We start from the raw sequence: 21,540 nt of genomic DNA, 5'->3' as shown, positions 1-21,540 counted from the left end.
CTTCAAGTATAGAAAGGAAAAATCTGCAGTCATGATATTTAATGAAGAGGGCGACGAGCATAGAATACAGGAGTTCGTGCTAAATGTAGTGAATGAGAACAAGTTTCTTGGGGTGTGGATAAATAACAGTGCTGAGTATCTGACAGAGCACGAAAAATATGTAATGAATAAAGCTAGTAGGAATGCAGCTGTCATGAAAAATAGGGCACTGTGGAAATACAATAGGTATGAGGTGGTAAAAGGGATCTGGAAAGGGGTGAAGGTCCCTAGCCTGACCTTCGGTAATGCGGTCCTGTGTATGAGGCCAGATGTTCAACGAGCGCCTCGCGCAGAGAGGATGTGCCGTGCGTGCCCAGTGGGTGCCCGGTCACTGCGGCGTCGCCGGCAACGAAGAAGCTGACGACCTCGCGACCGCCGCACATCAACTACCTCCAAGTGATCTGCCCCTTGCGCTGGAGGACGTGCGTGCGGTCATCCATGACCATCTCCGAAAGCAGCACCCCGACCCACGCATCGCAGGAGGTGAGCGCATAGACAGCATCACCGGCTGTCGCGCACTTATGGCCGATTCACGCGACGGTCCGTTCACCCGCGGCCCGCGCATCACGTGTTCAAGCGCCACTAAAAACTGGCCTGCGATCCGATGACGTCAAGCGGATGCGACGGACCAAAAGAGCAGACGACGCGCTGGGTGTACCACTGTTGCCAGAATATTTTAAAGCGTTTGGCAACGCTGGCCAAACTGGTTTTTCCTCCCGACCCATGACTGCGATTGAATGGTGCATGGTGCAGGTGCGGCCCTTTGTCCAATTCCTCAATGGCCTGGACCGTCTTGCTAGCCGAGTCGATCAATTGCTAGCGAACGGTCATGCTATCGAACGCAGTGCAGCTTGTCAAAACAGCGCGCCAGCTCAACGCCACTCAGCGAAATGCGGCAGCCGAAATACTGGCAAGAGCGGTGGTTGCCAGAGCTGGCGCGCGCATCTTCGCGGGCCGCCGCTAATTCCCGCGAGGGGAGAGGCACTTGAAACTCCTTGGTTGTCCAGTCCGCGAACCGACAGCACTCCTCTCGATTTGGTGACGCATGAACACGTGATGCGAGGGCCGCGGGCGAACGGTCCGTCGTGTGAATCGGCCATTATTACGCGGCCGTAACGTGCAATGATGCTCCGCGCGCGCATTGGCTGCGTGTGGCCCGGGGAACGACGGGAGCGTCACGGAATCGCGACGAGTGCTGTGTGTGACGGATGCGGTGCAGTGGAAACCCTGGAGCACCTGCACCTTCACTGTACCGCGTTCGCCGACGCTCGTGGCATTCTACCAGACTCCCTCAAGACGCTATTGTGGCCGCAGGGTAGTGCGCGCTCCCGTGACTCGCATTGAGACTTGTAGCGCCATCTACAATAGCACAGTAGAAACAACACCTGCCGCGTGTCAATGACGACGTCACGGTTCGATATGGTGGATAGAGGTGTAACTATGTAACAAATAGTATGTGAGAATGACGTCAGGATACAAAATGGCGGCATAGTTTCGGTTTCTGAGATCTAAGATGGCGGCCATTAAAGTTGGTTGTGCCCTCTCATTCCTTCCCTCATACGTTCCCCCGTTGCATACGTTCCCGAATGAACTGCCGACACCTTCTACACAGATATAGGGGTGGCACACGAGCAACCACGTGCTTGCCTGGATGACTGTCGAACACGATGCGGCACTCGGTCGGTTCACTGAAGCCTGCATGGTTGCGCGGCGTTGACTGCTGTCTAGGAGGGCAAGATGGTGGGCTACCCAGAATGCATAGCGTCGCCGGCGTTCGTGCAAGCATAGTCACGTGACAATCGCGTGATGCCGCGCGTTGTGTCGTCAGTCTGGGGGGAATATATAGGCCGCAGCGTTCATTAGGTGACAAAACCTCTCGAGATCAACCATTAATTTAACTGCCACCTGCCAGGGTGCCAGGGTGGGCGCGCTGCCTATGCAGTGTGCGCAACGCACTGAACGTTACAGACGCAGACCAGCGTCTACTTGCCCGATACACCACAGATTTCGCTCTCTAATCAGGTTCGGCAGTAGTTAAACCGCGGCTAAGCTTTTTGGAGCACGCAAGAGTCACGCAAGCAAAACTCGGGAAATAGCTTGCGTAACACGAGCTTGCGCTAAGGCTTGATATGAAACAGCGTCTGGAGCATTCGCACTTTAAAGCAGGCTACGCAATATGCCCATATGTCTATTTTATACTGGCACTAAATTCCGAATTTGCAGAACGTTGCCTGTGCAGTCATCGCAGCTTTGCTAATCCATGGCCTTGGAAATATAGCTGTGCGAGAAAGCGATTAACCAATCGCGGCTGGAGAAACCGCGACACCAGGCGCAGCTGCAGGAATTCGCGAGCGGTGTCGCCACGTGTACTTCACTTCTGAGCAATTTTCCGAGCTGTTTTCAGAGCTGTTTTCAGCAAAGGTGACGTATTTTATATCCCGCGACGCTAGCCTATTATCAGTGCTGCTTTATTTTTGTATTGCAACTTTGTCCCTTTAAAACATTGCTCAGATTTTTAAAATGTTGCTGAATTGGAAAACTGAGTTAAACATAATACAGAAATTTAGATCTGAAAAGTACCCCTGCAGTTCCTCATGTGTGCTTAAGAAAGTCCCTGCTTGGCCAAAATGCACGCAAGTCATGCATGCTGCCGCGATTATGCTGAAAATCACGTGAAAAATGCTTCCAGAAAATTCCAACCTTAGAAATGGAAAGTTGTTGCAAAGCAAATTTTTTAGGCCCATTTTTGGCCTTGTTTAAATTCCTGTTCCACCGATTCATGGTTTAAAATTATGCTGAACTAGTTCGATCCCGGCCGCGGCGGTCGATTTTCGATGGACGCGAAATTCAAGAGGCCCGTATATGCTGTGCGATGTCAGTGCACGTTAAAGAACCCCGCGTGGTCGAAATTTCCGGGGACCTTCACTACGGCGTCCCTCAGAGCCGGAGTCACTTTAGGACGTTAAACCCCAATAGAACAATAAACCAACTAATCTCTAAATACATTCGGCTCGCGATCTTAACTCCTCACTATGCGCAAAGCTTACGAAAAAGTTGAGAAATTTCAACGATTGAATCTGCAGCATGAAATTAATATTTACCTTGAGGTGGCACGACTGCGAATGATTTCGGTATCCTGAAGGTTTTCTCACAGCCATGGCAGCACTCAGAGTCTGTCATAAAATGAGTATGGTGGTGGTGGTGGTAGTTGCTATGAGGGGATGGGGGGGGGGGGGGGAACTGGTCGACATATGTTGGCCCTTTGGGCGTCACTCTTGGGCGCCAGAGGAGGGGGGTGGGGGTGTAGGCTGTCGCCGTCGCATCCGTGGAAGTCCTTGGCCGTGGGACCCGGTCAGCAGTCGTACTGCCGCAACAGCAGGAATATTATAAAATGAGTATGTGCAGGTGGTAAAGAATGTCGTAGACATTCGAAGCAGCGTTTTATTCGATCCGCGTATAGGTGATGCCTATTGGCCAGTGTCAGAGTTTCAGTCATCCCTGCAGGAACGAAAAGGACGGGATAGGTCACGTCGGAAGTCACGTGCCCTCCCTGCTGCCTGTCAGGCCATGTCAGCCTGTCACAAAATACGCACAACCTCCTCGCCCCCAGGACCGTCACACGAAAAGTATTCTGTTGACTAAGCTTGACAAAAGGGCCCTACTGATCCGGTGATAAGGGAACAGGGGAGCGCCAGTGCGCATGCGCAGAACAATAACGTCCATGGGGTTATTGCCATGTGCACTGGCAACCTCCTAATGTCATATGTCCCTAATCGATAGACTCCTCTAATCTATATTATATATAATATTAGTCCATAAATGATGTTCAAGGTTTCCCAGGGCGGTGAAACGTTACTAGAGGCACGACACTTTTTTAATTGAATCATATTCGCGACGTGAAGGAGGCTATATATCAAGCGATTGGGGTGATGGGTCCGACTGGTGTGTTGCGGAAACAGGCAACAGTGTACCGTCAAAGACCAAGTTGGCGGAAATAAAGGCATTTAAAAGCGAATGTTTAGGCGCTCATACCTTATATTTATAATTTGTTTGCGAAACTATTCTTCTGCAAGCATTTTAATGGCCCCAACAGCCACGGTAATACCAATCTCGCGTCACACCAGCGCGTTGCCTGTCTTTCCATCTTCCGCAGTGACTTGCTTTTTGAAACCAGCCGCCCACGAGCCAGCACAGTGGCTAGAGATATACTCCAACTCACAAGTTCTTGCTGTGCATCGAAATTTCTGCAAGCCGGCAAAAGCTATCGGCTTTGAGGAGTGCGTAGCTGATTGGTGTTTATACCTCGCGTGTTGCGTCGCATTTGGGTAGCTTTCTCGGCGCTGCAAGAACTTGTATCATGGAACACAGGCTAATTTATTCGACGTTCTTAAGAGAAAATGCTCGCATCTCATGAAGAATTGAGAAAACTGTCATATCTCAGGCGCAGAGGCAAATTTGACTCGATTCTTGAGTCGCACCATTATTTTCGTGGTTTCCAGTGCTTCGGGGCTCGAAATAAAAGTGTGCTCAAGCTGTGCTTTTAAGTTTTGTCCGCGTTCATGTGCAGAAAAAATTCCTTCCCCGTGGCGACTCCGCCAGTTTTGGACGACAAAATGCTGCGTGTATTTTCTGCAAAACTTGTTGTTGGGCTAGTTGGTAGTCCATGATCTCAGAGGAGCCAGCGCAAAAAAAAACTACAACAGACAAGAAACAAGGAGGCGGACACGGACAGAAGCGCTGAACTTTCAACTTTATTTCGGAAGAATTATTGCAACCTATTTATACAGTAACCTGTCAGAGGAAATGACGCACAAGCAGAGCAAAACAATCTTTTGATCGGACAATGATTCAGGAATTAAGTGAAGGGGCAGTGGCAACAAGCAAGCAAAAGCCAACACAGCTCTTTACTAAAAATATCAAGAAAAAAATTGAAGATGACTGGCCAACAAGGAACACGCCATAAACAAGCATAGATAAAAACAATCATGAAGATGAAAACGACAAAAGGTATAAAAATATAACAAGTTAAAAGGCCGAAAAGTAACACGGCAAAAAGATAAAACTAAGCTGTACATGCAGATTAACTATAAGATGTGGTCAAATGTGATGAAAGTGCTAAAAAATCCCGTAGACATGGTGCGAGGGTTGCACAGCTAATGCCTCGAATTTCGTGTCAGATAGGCAAGTTCTTTTTCTGATAGACAAACTGAAGGCTTGCTGATGCAGTTGTAATTTAATGATGCTATGTTGACTGCTTCAATGATCTCACGGGCCATCTTGTTTCTGTTCCTCGCTATTACTACAGTTTTTTTCAACTTGGGGCAAACAGCCTGTTTCCACAGCTTCACAATCCCGACAATGAATACCAAAAGTGCCGCCACATTGGGAAATCATGAGGTTATGTGGGTTAATTAGTTAATTAATTAGAGCCAATTAAGTGCGAAAATGCTACAAAATGGCATATGGGGTCACGTGTCACCGTGAATGTCAAAACTGTGCATGGGTTACATCGACGTCTGGGAAAAAATGTGTGGCGTCATATGGTGCGACAATTAATTAACATGCCTTACGCATTCCTCCAATGCGGGTGCCGCAGTGATCTCATAATTTTTGCAAGATGTTCTCGAAGGAGTGCACTTTTTATATTTGCCTTACTAATCACCGCTACTTCAACAGGCTATTATTAGCGGTTCAAGTGGACAACTTGCAGGATTGCAGTACAGCTGACTTACAGGAAGGTTTCTTCTAACCAGAAACCCTCGTTCACAGACCGCGTTTCCACTTCCTGCTCTGCTGAGTGAAGGGGTTAGCCGGGTTAGCGCGACGGGAGATTGGTCAATAGCTCTCCACAGTATCCTTCGAAAATGTAACGGGGCTTCCCCCTAATATGCGTGAACCTGAAGCCACCAGGTTTGGAGACAGAGTGTAAAAAGAAGTTGTGGAATGGTTACAATGGTGCGTTTCTTTGACGAGCACGTGCCTCGACCTGGTCCTCGCGTTCGCGCCCCTGCTTTGACCACAAAAGTCAGATAGTGAAAAAGTCTGAAAATTTTGGGTTCACTGGAAGGTTTTCTTGACTGCTCTCTAGTGTCCATTCAACAACTTCCCTGCAATACAGATATCTAAGGGGAATCTCTCGCCTTCTTTTCACTACTTTTTTAAACTTCTCACTTTTTTGTTTTTAGTTTTCCATGTACAGAAAAATAAAATGTGAGGGACAGAAGGTACAGTGTACCTGTCTGGGTCCCTATACCTTCAACTCGGTTTGAAAACAGCGAAATTTTCTCCTATAAAAACAAAAATACACACTTAGAACGCATAAAATTATAATGCAGCAAAAAAAAAAAACCCTGTAACAGCACATCACAGCTTACACGGGATACATCAGGTAGGGCAACAAATATACATCTTTGCAAAAAAAAAAAAAGATTACTTGCATCACTCATCTGTGAAGTGCTGTTAGTTACAGGTTACAATTAAAGAACAGGAACTCATAAACTAAAATACAGCACTAATGACAGGATGATACAACACATGACACAGAATACATCAATTAAGACTATACATCCTGCACGAAAAAGAAATCATTTCTATTAATGATTCGGGTTCGATCCCGGCCGCGGCGGTCGAATTTCGAGGAAGGCGAAATTGTAGAGGCCCGTGTACTGTGCGATGTTAGTGCACGTTAAAGAACCCCAGGTGATCGAAATTTCCGGAGGCCTTCACTACGGCGACCCTGATAGCCTGAGTCGCTTTGGGACGTTAAACCCCCATAAACCGTCAACCACAAACGATCTGCGAAGTGATTATCAAGTAGAGGCAGCAATAACACAGGAAACCGTTAGAACAGATCAAACAGTGGAACGTTGCTTAAGTAACTATTTAACTAAATCTCTCTTGAACAATTTTGTTGAGAAAGTTTCTATTGTAGCGTTATTTTCTTTATTTTGATTTAAGAGACATGGTATAAAGTATCTACTTTGCTGACCATAATCTGTCCTATGCCGTGGCACCCTATATTTATTTACTCTGAAAGGAAAGGATTAATGTCTCTCAAGGTACGTTTGTTCAACGCAAGCATGATTAAACCTCATTTGTAGATAAATGTGCAAGTTTAAAGTATATAATTCATCCGTACGGAATACGGTGTGCTTTTCGAAGAACTGTGGGGTTGTAGCCCCGTAATTAAGGCCTTCTATAGCTCTGATGGCTTTCACTTCAAGTGTTGTTAATGCTTTGATATTATTTGAAGTTGTTGTTCCTTATATAAAAAGGCAGTAATTTAAAGGAGACTGTATCAAGTTATTATACACGATTAATCAAAATTTCTGCGGAATTCGATTTCGAAGCTTCTACTAGGCGCCAGTTACTTTTGCTAGCTTTAACTTTAAGCTGTTTACATGCTCGTTTCATGATAAAAAATTCGCTAACATATAAACCAAGATAATTAATCGATGATGTAGACAGGAATTACGATAGTGCAAGCTAAAACCGGTACCTACAAATATATTTTTTGACTGAAAAACAACATATTTCGTTTTTTTTCACATTTCATTCTAATTTATTGCGGCATAACCATTCAGAAAGTTCTCGTAACCAATATTTCGCAGTTCTTTTTGGATGTATAAAGTCAGATCCAGAGGAAAATGCATTTGTTTCGTCCGCACATAGTAGCATCTCGTCTGTTTTTGTTATATTACATATTTAATGTAAAGTAGACATAAAAGTGGTCCTTATATTGAGCCTCGAGGTACTTCCGCGCACAGCCTGAACAGAAGCACTTGCTGAGAGTGGCATTCATTTTAGTACAGAGACCGCTGGAATGCTACTGCCACACTAACAAAATTCCAGGGGTCTGTGCTGGGGATTTTTTTTCTACAGTTAATTCGCCACAGTTTTTTTCTGCTGGGGGCTCTGCAGTGCAGTCTCTGGCAAGAGGTATCTGACGATGAGTGACAAGCCATAAACGACAAGAATTCCTTCAATGTGAAGGTTCTGGGTAAAAAGGGGCGGTTGGAAGTTGCTTCCTTGTATCGCTTGGCAATACACCCTATCAGTCATTCTGCCCTGGGGGCAAACAGGCCACAGTGAGGAGGGAGAGGGAACGGGAAGCATAGGCAGATAGAGCATTGTTCGGGATTAGTGTCGGTAAAGCCAGCAAAGCACCTGCATGGGGCTCATGCTCTTCGCTGGGAGGCAGAAATGCTTCCCGTTTTTTTACTCTTTTTTTTCTTTTCAAGCTGCAGATGAAAAAAAAAAACGACTGCAGTGATCCTTGAGAAAAAGGGTGGGAGGGGAAGGGAAGGGTGGAGGGAGAATTGACGGCATATTTTGCTGTCACTTATACCTGACGAGTTACTGCACCTGGTATTTTTTTTTTTCAGATCTCTTCGACTTGGGCAGCAATGACCTTTGGAGGCCATTGCTTTTTCCTTTTCTTTTTTTTTTACTCTGTGCCATGTGGTCTGCATGCATGGCTCAAGCATGCAAATCACTTGCTTTCGGTTTTCAAGATGATGGTTCCTTCAAAGTTGACTTCCTGATCGGCAACTTCAGAATTTCCAGCCACCGCGCTGGACCCTCTCGGCGCCCCCGCACCTCCCGGGGTCTAAGTGCCGGTGCAGTGCAGGTGCCTCTGGTCTTATGGGCAAAACATACTGCTTCTTTCAGCATATTGCACCTTAGTGTAGCAAGCCATAAACGATTCGCGAAGTGATTATCAAGTAGAGGCAGCAATAACACAAGAAACCATTAGAAACAGATCAAACGTTGCTCAAGTAAATATCTAACTAAATCTCCCTTGAAGATTTTGGTTCAGGAAATTTCTATTGTAGCGTTAATTTCTTTATTTTTTATTTAAGAGACATGGTATTAAGTATCTACTACTTTGCTGACTGCAATTTTCAGCAAAACAGCTAAACGGGCGAGTTAGTGGTACATACTGAAAGGCAAACAGCGCAAATACGAAGACCGGAGCAGAAGAAAAACAGGACGAGCGCTGCTTTCTCACAACTGAAAGTTGGTTCCAAGAAAGCAACACAATATATGGAAAAAGCGGCCAACGTATCAACAAGTACACAAAAACCCGTGTTGTTACGTGGCATCAAGGCACGCAGCCTCACTATCAAGTAATAAAATAGAGCGCTTACTAAAGCACAACCTTGTTTTCTTCCCCATGTGGTAGGCTTCCATAATATCACCTGTCAAGCGAGAGGGGTGCTTGCGCAGGATATCACAATAGTGCAAGGAAGGAAAACAAGATTTGTAGTCATGGACATGGTCACCGAGATTAGTAGACTTGTTAGCGTCCAAATTATTTGCATGCTCTTTCAAACGTGCATTAATGCATCGCCCAGTCTGCCCGATATACACTTGTCCGCATGACATTGGGATTTTTTTAACTACCTCTTCTGGGCGTGGCACATACTTTGTTTCATGCTTAACCCCGCAGATTATATCAGATTCTTTTAGATGATCAGCCTTTCTTTCCAGAATTGCACAAACCCTTCTAAGTTCCTTGCGTGCAGATAAAACAACCTCTAAGTCATACCATTTTGCCACATTTTTAAAATTACCTGAAAGACGGTGTACATAAGGCAGAATGGCAAACTTATTTCTTTCCTTCTCTTTTACTGGAGTAAGCACCCGAACTGAATTCCTGAGCTTTTCCGCTGTCTTATTACAGCCCAATAACACAACATCATCCGGGTATCCAGCTTCCTTGAGTCTTTCAATTTGCTTATTGAAGTTTTTGGTTGCCATATGGATGCACGATTTTGATAACGGAGACAATAGACTTGAGATCACAATTCCTGTTTTAACTGTTCTGGAATGATGCGATTTAAAATTTAACAGCGGTTTTTCCACCCTTGGCAGGTATTCCCAATAGATGTGCCCCGTCTCAGCTTTCAAACTCAGATCTAAAAACTGTGGCTTGATATCAAGTGTGACCTGAGTGGGGAACTCTAGAGCGTTTTCTTTAAATACATTTAGCACATCAGTCATGCGCCTAGTAAAGTTAGCTTTTTTTTTCAATAAAATTAAGAAGTCATCGACATAACGAAAAAGTAGCAGCAAGTGGTTTTATTAAAATAATATTAAAACGGAAGGAAAAGATTTTTGCTAGCCCCGGACTCTGCCATCGATGCGAGACGCCATTCCTGACATATCATCTTGAATGCCACGATCAAGAAAGGAAAAAAAAATATCGCTAATCACTGGCGCCACTCGAGATGCAATGCAAAACACCCGCTTTTTGGGTATGCAGTTTACCTTCTTATTCAACAATCATAAACTTCAAATAAAAAGACAGCAGGTCAAGAAAGCTAGCTACAGAAATGGCGCAACGTCTAATAATCTGTTCTTCATTATCTAGTGCTGCACATTTTGCAACAGCCTTCATCAATTCTTTGTGACGGCGCGAATAGAACAAATCGACCACGTCAGCACTGAAGACCGTACATGGTCCTGGGTTTTCATGCCGAAGAAAATTTGACACCCTCAGAGTTCCTAACTCTGAATGGGTCATTAATAGCCAAGGAACTCAAGCGTGTCTGCAAATACGCTGAAATTTCATATTGCCAAGTGATCTTAGTCACAATAGTTGGAAACGGTATGCCTTCTTTGTGCGACTTTGCTTAGAAGAAAATTTTTAAACTGAGGCCTTTCGCCTTATTGACAGCTGATTTAAGTAAGTCCAGGTTCAAACTCTCCAGCAGGAGCAAAGCTCTGGCTTTTACCTTTCCTGATTTTGTCTAAACCGAGACGAAGTTTTCTTCTGCACAGCCTCCATCACCTTCAAAGAAAGCGTTGTTTTCGGAAGGACCACAAAACACCCCTCTTTATCAGCTGTCAGTAGACTGAAATTGTTCGAATGTAGGAAATTAACCACAGAACCATATCCCTGCCTATATATTTATCACTCTGTGTTCCTGACAAAACCAGGACAGGGATCGTCCTATTTTTCCTCTCCTCCGGTCTTCGTATTTGCCCCGTTCGCCTTTCAGTATGGACCGTATTTAGAAGAACGTCAGTTTGGGCTAGATGGTGCATTATTTGAGACAGAAATGGTAATAGCGCTGCAATTAGACGTAATTTGTCCTACGCCGTGGCACCCTATATTTATTTACTCCGAAAGAAAAAAATTCCTTTCTCTCAAGGTACATTTGTTCAACGAAAGCATGATTACGCCTCCTTTCTAGACAATGTGCATTGCAAGTTTGATGTATATAATTCATCCATACGCAATACGGTGTACTTTTCGATGAACTCTGCGGTTAATTGTAGCCCCGTAATTTATAACTTCTATAGCTCTGATGGCTTTAATTTGAAGTGTTGTTAATGATTTGATATTATTTGAAGTTGTTGTTTATATTAAAAGGCACTAATTTAATTGTAACTGTATCAAGTAATTATACAGGGTTAATCGAAATTTCTGCGGAATTTGATTTCGAAGGTTCCACAATGCGCCAGTTACTTTTGCTAGCTGTTTACATGCTCGTTCCATGATGAAAATTCGTTAACATATAAACCAAGAAATTTAATGGATGATGTTGACTGTATGGTGTCACTACGACAGTGCTAGCTAAAACCGGTATCTATAAATATATTTTTGACTGAAAAACAACATATTTCGTTTTTTTTCACATTTCATTCTAACTTATTGCGGTATAACCATTCAGAAAGTTCTCGTAACCAATATTTCGCAGTTCTTTTTGGATGTATAAGGTCAGATCCAGAAGAAAATGCATTTGGTTCGTCCGCACATCGTAGCATCTCGTCTGTTTTAGCTATATTACATATTTAATTAATGTAAAGTGGAAATAAAAGTGGTCCTAATATTGAGCTTTGAGGTACTTCCGCGCACATCCTGAACAGAAGCACTTGCTGAGAGTGGCATTCATTTTAGTACACAGACCCCTAGAATGATACTACCACGCTGACAGAATTCCAGGGGTCTCTGCTGGGGATTTTTTTTTTGCAGTTTTTCGCCACAGTTTTTTTTTTCTGCTGGGGGCTCTGCAGTGCAGTCTCTGGCAAGAGGAATCTGAAGATGAGTGACAAGCCATAAACCACAAGAATTCCTTCAATGTGAAGGTTCTGGGTAAAAAGGGGGGGGTTGGAAGTTGCTTCCTTGTATCGCTTGGCGATACACCCTCTCAGTCATTCTGCCCTGGGGGCAAACATGCCCCAGTGAGGAGGGAGAGGGAACGGGAAGCATAGGCAGATAGAGCATTGTTCGGGATTAGTGTCGGTAAAGCCAGCAAAGCACCTGCATGGGGCTCATGCTCTTCGCTGGGAGGCAGAAATGCTTCCCGTTTTTTTTTCTTTTTTTTCTTTTCAAGCTGCAGATGAAAAAAAAAACGACTGCAGTGATCCTTGAGAAGAGTGGGGTGTTCATGCACCTTGTATTTTTTTTTTCAGAGCTCTTCGAGTTGGGAAGCAATGACCTCTGGATAGCTTTAGGCTGTGCTGTGTGTTTTGCATGTGCCATGGCTCGAGCATGCGAATCACTTCAGGCAATGCTTCCAGATTTCAGGATTATTGTTTCTTCGAAGTTGACTTCCTGATCGGCAGGTTCTGATTGTCAGCCACACATCAACCACGCCCTAAAGGAAGAAGTAAAGAGTGTGAGAAGGCATACAATTAAAGGCGCAAAATGTCGTGGGTTCGAATCCCTGTCGCAAGCTATCCTCGAACTTGACTAGCACATGTAAGCTGTAGGCAATGAGAAATCGTATGATACTACCCGGAACGCTGTACGACGAACGGTTGCGTCATAGTCTTGGTAGGAATGTTGTCGGGGAAACTGGCGCCACATTGAGGCGGGCCAGGCGAACTACATGCATATGATTGTCTGAAGTGGTGGTGCTCGGCTTGCTGCGTGCGTCATACTACGGCCGATTGATGACGTCTGTGTACAGACACACACGCACACACGCACGCCGAAGGCGTTCCTCGTAATTGGACTAGTGATGCTTTCGCATTAATAGGAACTGAAGGAAACTGTGCTGCTAGCCGCGGCATCTGTCATTGAATCTGAAGCAGCTGAGCTGGGGCTAGCGTAAACAAAAGTGCGGGTAGAGGACATTTAATGGCATCAGCATTCCGCTCCTTCGACAGACACGCGCCACTCTAGTAGCCCCCCCCCCCCCCCCCCCCCCCCCCCCCCCCCCCCCCCCCCCCCCCCCCCCCCCCCCCCCCCCCCCCATCCTAGCTTAGGCCCTCATGCAACAAAAACCAGTGTTGTAGGCATTACCGAAAAAAAAGTAACTAAATATGCTGCTCGTTAAGATAAAAAAAAAGGAACGCGTTACAGCCATACGTTGCCTACAAAAAAGGTGACGCGTTATAGATACCATTACTGAAAAAAAGTACCGCACGTTACTTTGCCTTTGCTTCTTGGCATTAATTTTAATTAATCTTCGCCTTAAGAACTTATAATTTTATAAAGCTCACATTTCACATCGAAATGCTAGCCGAAAAGATTTTACGCGAAATCCTGATTTAATGAGAATACGTTGCACAAATGTGCAGGAGCTTAGCAATGTTACAGTGGCATAAAGTTGCCTGTAGAGTTACATGTGATGGCTGCTAACTCTGGGGCACAAGGTGACGCCATTTTCTGTATGTGACATTAAACACAAAATGACACCTCATCATCAATTCTAACTTCACAAAGAAAACATCGCTGAACTCTAAACAAATTTAAGGTAATTCTGAAAAAAATGTGATGTTCCAAAATGCTCCGCATGCTTCCACTCTTTAGAGAGCTGTGTGTGTGTGAGTGGTCAGGGTAGGGGAGGTAGGTGAAGGCAAGTGTGTGAATGCTTGTTCGTGCACGTGTTTCGTGCTTTATGGCTATTCTGTCTTTTTTTTTTTAGTTGGGTGCGTTGTCAAGGGCAGGTGTTTTCTGGCATGCATGCCAGCCGCAACAAAGGCTCGTCGAGTGCACCTATACATTTTGTTTATTTAGAATATCACTTTAGGGGCTCTGCGCTTTTTCTTAAAAAGGTGGCGGAGTGGGCCGCAATTTTAACAAGAAGTAACTAGTAACCGAAAAATGTTAACGTAGGTACGTTACCCGTTTAAAGTTTCGAAATGGTAACGAGCACGTTACCAAGTTACCGAAAAAAGTAACGCGTTACCGGTAACGTGGTTACTTGTAAGGCGTTACCGCCAACACTGACGAAAACAGAAGAAAGTTACTCACATTTTGGGCCGTTGGCCCGAACAGCCCACAGGTCTCCGTGTTCAGTAAAAAGGTTTTCAATGCAGCTTTGATTTTTGTTATGAAACTCGCAATTAGTTTTTTTCAGTGGGGGCACTCAGGATTAACTGGATTACCGCGTTCTGATAAACATCCAGATACCGAAAAGTCTTTCAGTCAGCGCCTGTAGTGACACGGATGCAAACACCACACCACTCAATTTCCAAAAATTGCGGAATATTTTGTTTTATTTTCGCCTTGAGAAGACAGCGGGGCAATTCTAGTACGCGATTTGTCCGACTCTATTCTAATTTTGCTATATAAGGCCTGTGAGCTTAATCCACTAGGAAACCACAATGCGGTAACTGGGTTTTTTAGCGAGCGCTTTCAAAAATTGCTTTCAGGAACAGAATTGCTTTCAAAATCCGCTCAGGAACAAACTCATTCGCAGCGAACGTCAGATGATTCAGATGAAGATGATTCGAAATAGATTGCTAAGTAACTAAATATTACCAGCTCATTTTTCATTTGGATGGTCTGGTGGTTAGCCTCAATGATCGTATATTTGTCAGGAGGGTCGCTTGTTAGCTTATTGGTTGCTGTCCCCGCTAAGGACAGAGACAGAGGGGTTAAAAGTAAGCGCTCTGGGTTGAACCAGGGCTGAATTCATCTGGTCAACGGTTTAGTCATGTTGTAAATAGTTTTCTCCTTGCTCGTTTCTTCTTGTCTTATTTATGTAGTAAATAAATAGTTAACCTTCTAGACCGCCGCGGTGGCTCAATGGTTATGGCGCTCGTCTGCTGACCCGAAAGACGCGGGCTCGATCCCGGCCTCGACGGTCGAATTTCGATGGAGGCGAAATTCTAAAGGCCTGTGTACTGTGCGATGTCAGTGCGGGTTAAAGAACCCCAGGTGGTCGAAATTTCCGGAGCCCTTCACTACGGCGTCTCTCATAGCCTGAGTCGCTTTGGGACGTTAAGCCCTCTTAAACCATACATACATACATACATACATACATGCACGCACGCACGCACACACACACACACACACACACACACACACACACACACACACACACACACACACACACACACACACACACACACACACACACACACACACACACGCACGCACGCACGCGCGCGCGCACGCACGTACGTACGTACATACCCACAACACGATGCCCTAACTGATTTTTAGACGAAGTATTCTTAAGGCAATAAGCGGACGAGAGGGTCTAGTTGGTATAGCATTTTTTGCAGGGGGTAGCGCTAGCGTGGACGAATGGACCTCTAGAATTTCGCCTCCATCGAAATACAACCACAGCGGCCGGTATCGAACCCGCGTCTTTCGGGTCAGCAGCCGAGTGCCAAAACCATTGAGCCACCGTGGCGGCCTCTGTATGAAGTTTCCCGCATCGGATTAGTATCTTAAAAGAGTCAAACAGCTTGGCTGAAAGTAGCGTCAGCGTAAAGTGATCCCAACCTCTGAAGACTTGCATCCATTCCTCCGTCCTAGGCATCATCCCAAATCACAGACGCCGCAGGAGAAGGGAAGACAAACGCTAGAAATCAAATTCAGTCAAGTCGCATTGCTGAGGTCTGAGCAGTACTCATATAATGAGGCATGTGGGCCCTTACTGTGTTTTCACCGTTGGAAAACCCAGGAGCTGGTAGGGCTGCGTGGCACTACCCTCCGCAAATTGACGCCATCTCGCGTTGAGTGTACATAAGGAGTGTACTCAAACAAAAGGGTGCTCGTTTTGTTAAATTAAGCCGTAATCTCGCTTTCTTTCTCTCGAATGTTTAGTGGCCTTGTGTGGACGCAAACTGCAGCGACAATTAAATGAAAAAAGAAGAAAGACAGCCAAAGAATGCCGTGGAAACTGAAATAACGCTAGAGATTCGGGCGGGTAAAGCACAGCGCGATCCGCGATCCGACGCCGTGATCCGTTTTCGTGGGGACTCGGCTGCTCCTGCGCAGTGGAAGCTTGCGTGCGCCCCTCGGGGCCATCTGCGCATGCGTAGCTGGCGCCTTGAGGCATCGGTTCGCGGTAGGGGATCGCTATCACGCTATGCTAAATCTCTCCGTTCAGCGCTCTCCTTCATTGGCGGTCGATTGCGAGGGAGCGGCCTGCTCTTCTTCAGCGTCGTCCTCTGCCTCTTCGTCTTCCGACCCTTCTAGCCCCTCGTCGTCGTCCTCCTCATCTGCAGAGTCGTCAAGGAGAGGCGTGGTCTCGTCCTTTTCGCCCCCGCCGCCGGTGGCGCCACCTGCGCTGCTCGTCTTGTTCGTCTCCTTGGCCTTGGTGCGCTGGTCGCCGGCTGCCGACGCCGTCTCGGAGTCACAGGACAGCTGCGGTCTCCGCATGAACAGGTAGCCGATAGAGTAGGTAATCTGCACCACGGAGAGCGAGGAGCGGCATTCAGACACACGGGTAGCGCTTCGTCATGATGACTCTGCCAGCACGAACACGTGAATCACTGCGCTCAAGGCTTCAAGCCTCTCCAGTGAAAAAGTGCAAAAGGAGTGGACACACACACACACACACACACACACACACACACACACACACACACACACACACACACACACACACACATATATATATATATATATATATATATATATATATATATATATATATATATATATATATATATATATATATATGTATGTGTGTGTGTGTGTGTGTGTGTGTGTGTTTGTGTATATATATATATATATATATATATATATATATATATATATATATAAAGGAAGCCAACAGTCACCGAGGTCGTGGGATAGGATCCCACCGGCGGCATGGTTGTTTTTTCTGCTGGTTTATAAGTAATTTTCTTTAAACAAATTGATTGGCATTAGAAATTAAAAAAAAATAAAACTTTCCCCTATGCACCTTGGTTTCGGTGACTGTTGGCTTCCTTAATATGTTTGTCGAACGAGCCCCTCATTTCATTTACCTTGTCTGCTAATAGCTTAACGGGGGTCTCGGTTCTGGCAGTCTTGATGCCATAGGTAGCATATGAGGGCTCTCGCACAGTTTCCGCCCTCGCCGTTACATGACGTTCTATGTCACACTTGCGGTATTACAGGACGTGCTACGTCCACCGCTATGGACGAGGGTGGCGCTGGTGAACACTCTCAAGGTTCGCTTACACGCAAAACATAAATACCCACGAAAGCAGCAGATTGGACAGCCGTCGCCGTAGCTCAGTTGGTAAGAGCACCGGACGCGATATTCGGAGGTTAAGGGTACGGATCCCACCGGCGGCATGGTTGTTTTTTCTGCTGGTTTATAAGTAATTTTCTTTAAACAAATTGATTGACATTAGAAATTTAAAAAAAAGAAAACTTTCCCTTATGCACCTTGGTTTCGGTGACTGTTGGCTTCCTTAATATGTTTGTCAAACGAGCCCCTCATTTCATATATATATATATATATATATATATATATATATATATATATATATATATATATATATATATATATATATATATATATATATATATATATATATATATATATATATATATATATATATATATATATATATATATATATATATATATATATATATATATAATATTTATTGTTGCGAAAGAAACAAAAGGGGGGGAGCACGCGCACACAAGGGCCAATTAAGCCTGTTTTTACCCGCCGCGGTGGCTCAGTGGTTAGAGCGCTCGGCAAGTGATCCGGAGTACCCAGGTTAGAACCCGACCGCGGCGGCTGCGTTTCGATAGAGACGAAAGGCAATGGCGCCCATGAGTTGTGCGATGTCAGTGCACGTTAAAGATCCCCAGGTGGTCGAGATTTTTCCGGAGCCCTCCACTACGGCGCCTCTTTCTTCCTTTCTTCTTTCACTTCCTCCTTTATCCCTTCCCTCACGGCGCGGTTCAGGTGTCCGCCAATATGTGAGACAGATACGGCGCCATTTCCTTCAGCCAAAACCAATTTTCATTTCCATTCAATTCAATTAGTTTCTGCGGCCAATGTTGTGTGTTTGTTATATTGTTCAACATGCGAAACTTCAGCACCAGTTTTGTTTTCACTAAATTTTGCTTCTCGCTGGTCGACGTTTGCGACTGTTTTTTTAAACAGAATTTGAAACGAAGGTTAGTGGTCCAAATAACTACGACTGGGCACGTAGGACGCTAGCAACATGTCACTGACGTCCTCTTTGACATTGCGTGCATTGACACATTGCTTAGCATTGTTCCCATTGCTGCCCGTGTACATTGTCTTTGAGAAGGAATCATTTTTTTTTCTTGTAGACCACTCTGCAAGGTTTCATGGAAGTCGAGTCGGTGTAGGTAACATCCAGTCCTTTACTTCTCGTAGCTACTGCCCACCAGCTACCCATCTCAACGTACGCACCATTGGACAACCAGTAACTTTAGGCTGTGTCCCCATTTCGATGGTCTGGATGTCCATCGGATATCAAAAAGTTGCTTGCTATCCGTCTAGAGCTGAACTAAGCTCCCGTGCATGTCCGAAATACTTTGTAACAGTATCCCGGCGGGGACAGATTTTGGAGAATAAAGCGTATATACTGCTGCAACACGAATTCTGTGTCCCTTCCCTTCTTTGCTTTCGAACATCAGGGAGCATAATAATAATAATAATTGGTTTTGGGGGAAAGGAAATGGCACAGTATCTGTCGCATATATCGGCGGACACCTGAACCGCGCGTAAGGGACGGGATAAAGGAAAGAGTGAAAGAAGAAAGGAAGAAAGAGGTGCCGTAGTGGAGGGCTCCGGAATAATTTCGGCCACCTCGGGATCTTTAACGCGCACTGACATCGCACAGCACACGGGCGCCTTAGCGTTTTACCTCCATAAAAACGCAGCCGCCGCGGTCGGGTTCGAACCCGGGAACTCCGGATCAGTAGCCGAGCGCCCTAACCACTGATCGAGCCACCACGGCGGGTAGCCTGGCAGAGTCGCATGCCCTGTAGTCTGTCATTCACATATATACAAACAACCGGGGGCCTACACCCGAATTACGTGAAAAAAAAAGAAAATGAAAATTGATTTTTGGGGAAAAGAAAATGGCGCAGTATCTGTCTGACATTTCGGCGGACACCTGAACCGCGCCCTAAGGGAAGGGAGAAGGGAAGGACTAAGAGAATAAAGGAAGAAAGAGGTGCCGTAGTGGAGGGCTCCGGAATAATTTCGACCATCCGAGGATCTTTAACGTGCACTAAACATCGCACTGCACAGGGGCGCCTTAGCGTTTCCCCTCCATCGAAACGCGGCCACCGCGGTCGGGTTCGAACCCGGGTACTCCGGATCAGCAGCCGAGCGTCCTAACCGACTCACTTGCTTGAAGTTAGTTTGCTCGGCGTTAAACATAACTTCCCCATGGCACCCCCAGCCCTCAACGAGAAATTTCGTTCAGGAAAGCATGCTGAACCAAATTTCTTCGATGAATTAAGTAAGTTCTTCGCAGTTTGCTGGTCATTCGTGCCTAATTTCGCAGTCGGGCGGCGTCTTGATGCAGCGGAAATGAATTTAATTTTGTTTTTTCATTTCGAGCCAGTGGGGGTGACTCCTACGGGCAGCCTTGTGTGTGTGACGTCAAAGTTTGGCACCTTGTTGACATTCGGTCTGCGTTTGCTGAAGGACAAAATTTCGCACTTGTTTTTGATCACTTCAGGCACATAATCATCCAAGTTGTCACTTTTACCCAGTCAAAGCACACATGATAAGTATTGGGACAGCATTCATTACGTCTTAGTTTAGTCGAAATCCAGTTTCGGTTCCCTGGCTTGTGCTGTTTTAAGATACTTTTACTCAATATTCTGAAAAACGGTTTTTATTTTGTACCGGAGAGAGGGGACTCTAAAGAATGTGGTGTTATTATAAACTCAAAATGTGCAAAACGCCCTCCCAACTTTTTTATGAGTGGAATTATCCTGTGCACATATTACACATAATCCCAAGGGGTGTACCGAATATAGCGAGAAGTACACACTGTGAGCCCGACCAACAGAAATGTCCTTTGTTTAGACACGCGGCAAGCCCTCTTTGGGTTGTCGTGTCACTCATCAAATGTCGCATATTTTTTGGAAGCTATTAAAAGGCATAAAATCTCGAATTTTTTCTTCATATCGGCGAAGGACGAATGGCTGCAGGAAGATAATACTAGAGCAGTTATATCAGCAATCAGAGCGCTGAAAAGCTGTACTCACCACAAAAGCAAACACTAATATCAGCAAGAGGCTGGCGTTGCTGCTCCCAATTGTCTTGAGAAACAAGCTGCCAAACGAAGACCCAAATAAGGCACTGTAAAAATGAGTAATTGTGTTAGACTGCAATACGCATTTACTTAAACAAAACGGTATTGAAGCAGCACACGCCAAAAAATTTATGCATCCTTCAGTCTTGGCTAAAATGAAGCTCGAAGCAGACTTACGTTGAAGGCAGAACCATTGCGTACGGCTTCATGTGGCCAATATTTCAATTTTATTGCTTCGATTACATGGCCTACAAGTCGTACCTCGCATCAGAGTTCACGCGTTATCAGCCTGAAAAGGAAGTCAGTACAGACTTTGTCACAAGATGATCGTTGCATAGTTTACGGCTGCAGCATCCATGCCGCGGCCTTGCAACAGCGATAGGCAAGAGGCGCCCAATTTCATTTTTTCTTTTGTTAATAATCATTCCTTTCTATATATGTTTATATGTACGGCTATTCCATCCTGGTACAACCAGCGGCTTTAAACTTGTGTCAAGCAACTTTACTCCTCGCATTCATTCTCCAAGTTCAAAACAACATTACGAAAGAGATAAAAGGAGTTTCGTTCAATTTTTATTTTTAAATGGCGTCTCACTCTCCAGGCTTTGCAATTTGTTTCGAGCATTAAACTATTCAGACAGAAGGAACACAATGTATGCTCACGTTCAGCACCCGAAGCCGTGATGTTGTGATCATCCAGACAGCGTGCAGAAGCAACGGCGACAAAACGAAAGCGGCGCTGTGGTCAAGGTGTCGGTCAGTGTACCGCCGCGGCTTGCGCGCGGAATGTGCGACCGCGTGACACACATTGATTGTTTCCCAAGAGAATTCATCGACCTTAGCTACGGTTGCTATAGGCCAAAATAAGCGAGCGGCCGTCCCCGAATCAATGAAGAGCCCAAAATGTGAACGCACAGCGCTCCCATGCTGTGTAATCATGTTTGCAACTGCTGATGCTTGCGCTGGTGTCGCGATATTGTGCGGGTGCGAAAGTCTCGTGACGATTTCGTAAATTTTTCTGGTCTCTCTTCCCCGCATCGGTAAAAGGAA

General features: G+C 45.3%; 1 protein-coding gene across 1 annotated transcript; it reads right to left on the bottom strand.

Annotated features, from left to right (window-relative positions):
* Positions 1-15,604: 15,604 nt before the first annotated feature.
* Positions 15,605-21,263, bottom strand: LOC144127573 (uncharacterized). The gene is made up of 4 exons (XM_077660553.1): positions 21,154-21,263; positions 20,668-20,779; positions 20,444-20,537; positions 15,605-16,642 (listed from the first exon to the last, which is right to left on the bottom strand). Exons 2-4 carry the CDS (start codon positions 20,697-20,699, stop codon positions 16,340-16,342), a joined length of 429 nt encoding a protein of 142 aa, XP_077516679.1. The 5' UTR covers positions 20,700-20,779; positions 21,154-21,263; the 3' UTR covers positions 15,605-16,339.
* Positions 21,264-21,540: the final 277 nt, after the last annotated feature.

The sequence above is a fragment of the Amblyomma americanum genome, chromosome 4 (genome assembly GCF_052857255.1).
Source record: "Amblyomma americanum isolate KBUSLIRL-KWMA chromosome 4, ASM5285725v1, whole genome shotgun sequence".
NCBI lineage: Eukaryota > Metazoa > Arthropoda > Arachnida > Ixodida > Ixodidae > Amblyomma > Amblyomma americanum.
The sequence above is the reverse complement of the archived record's forward strand: the minus strand, read 5'-3'. Positions and strand labels throughout refer to the sequence as shown.

Bases quoted from the DNA above. Each gene is read 5' to 3' on its own strand.
- LOC144127573 (XM_077660553.1), bottom strand. From the start codon at position 20,699: ATGAAGCCGTACGCAATGGTTCTGCCTTCAAC. The intron at 20,538-20,667 runs GTAAGTCTGCTT...TCATTTTTACAG, and splicing joins GCAATGGTTCTGCCTTCAAC to TGCCTTATTTGGGTCTTCGT. The intron at 16,643-20,443 runs GTGAGTACAGCT...TCCGTGGTGCAG, and splicing joins TATTAGTGTTTGCTTTTGTG to ATTACCTACTCTATCGGCTA.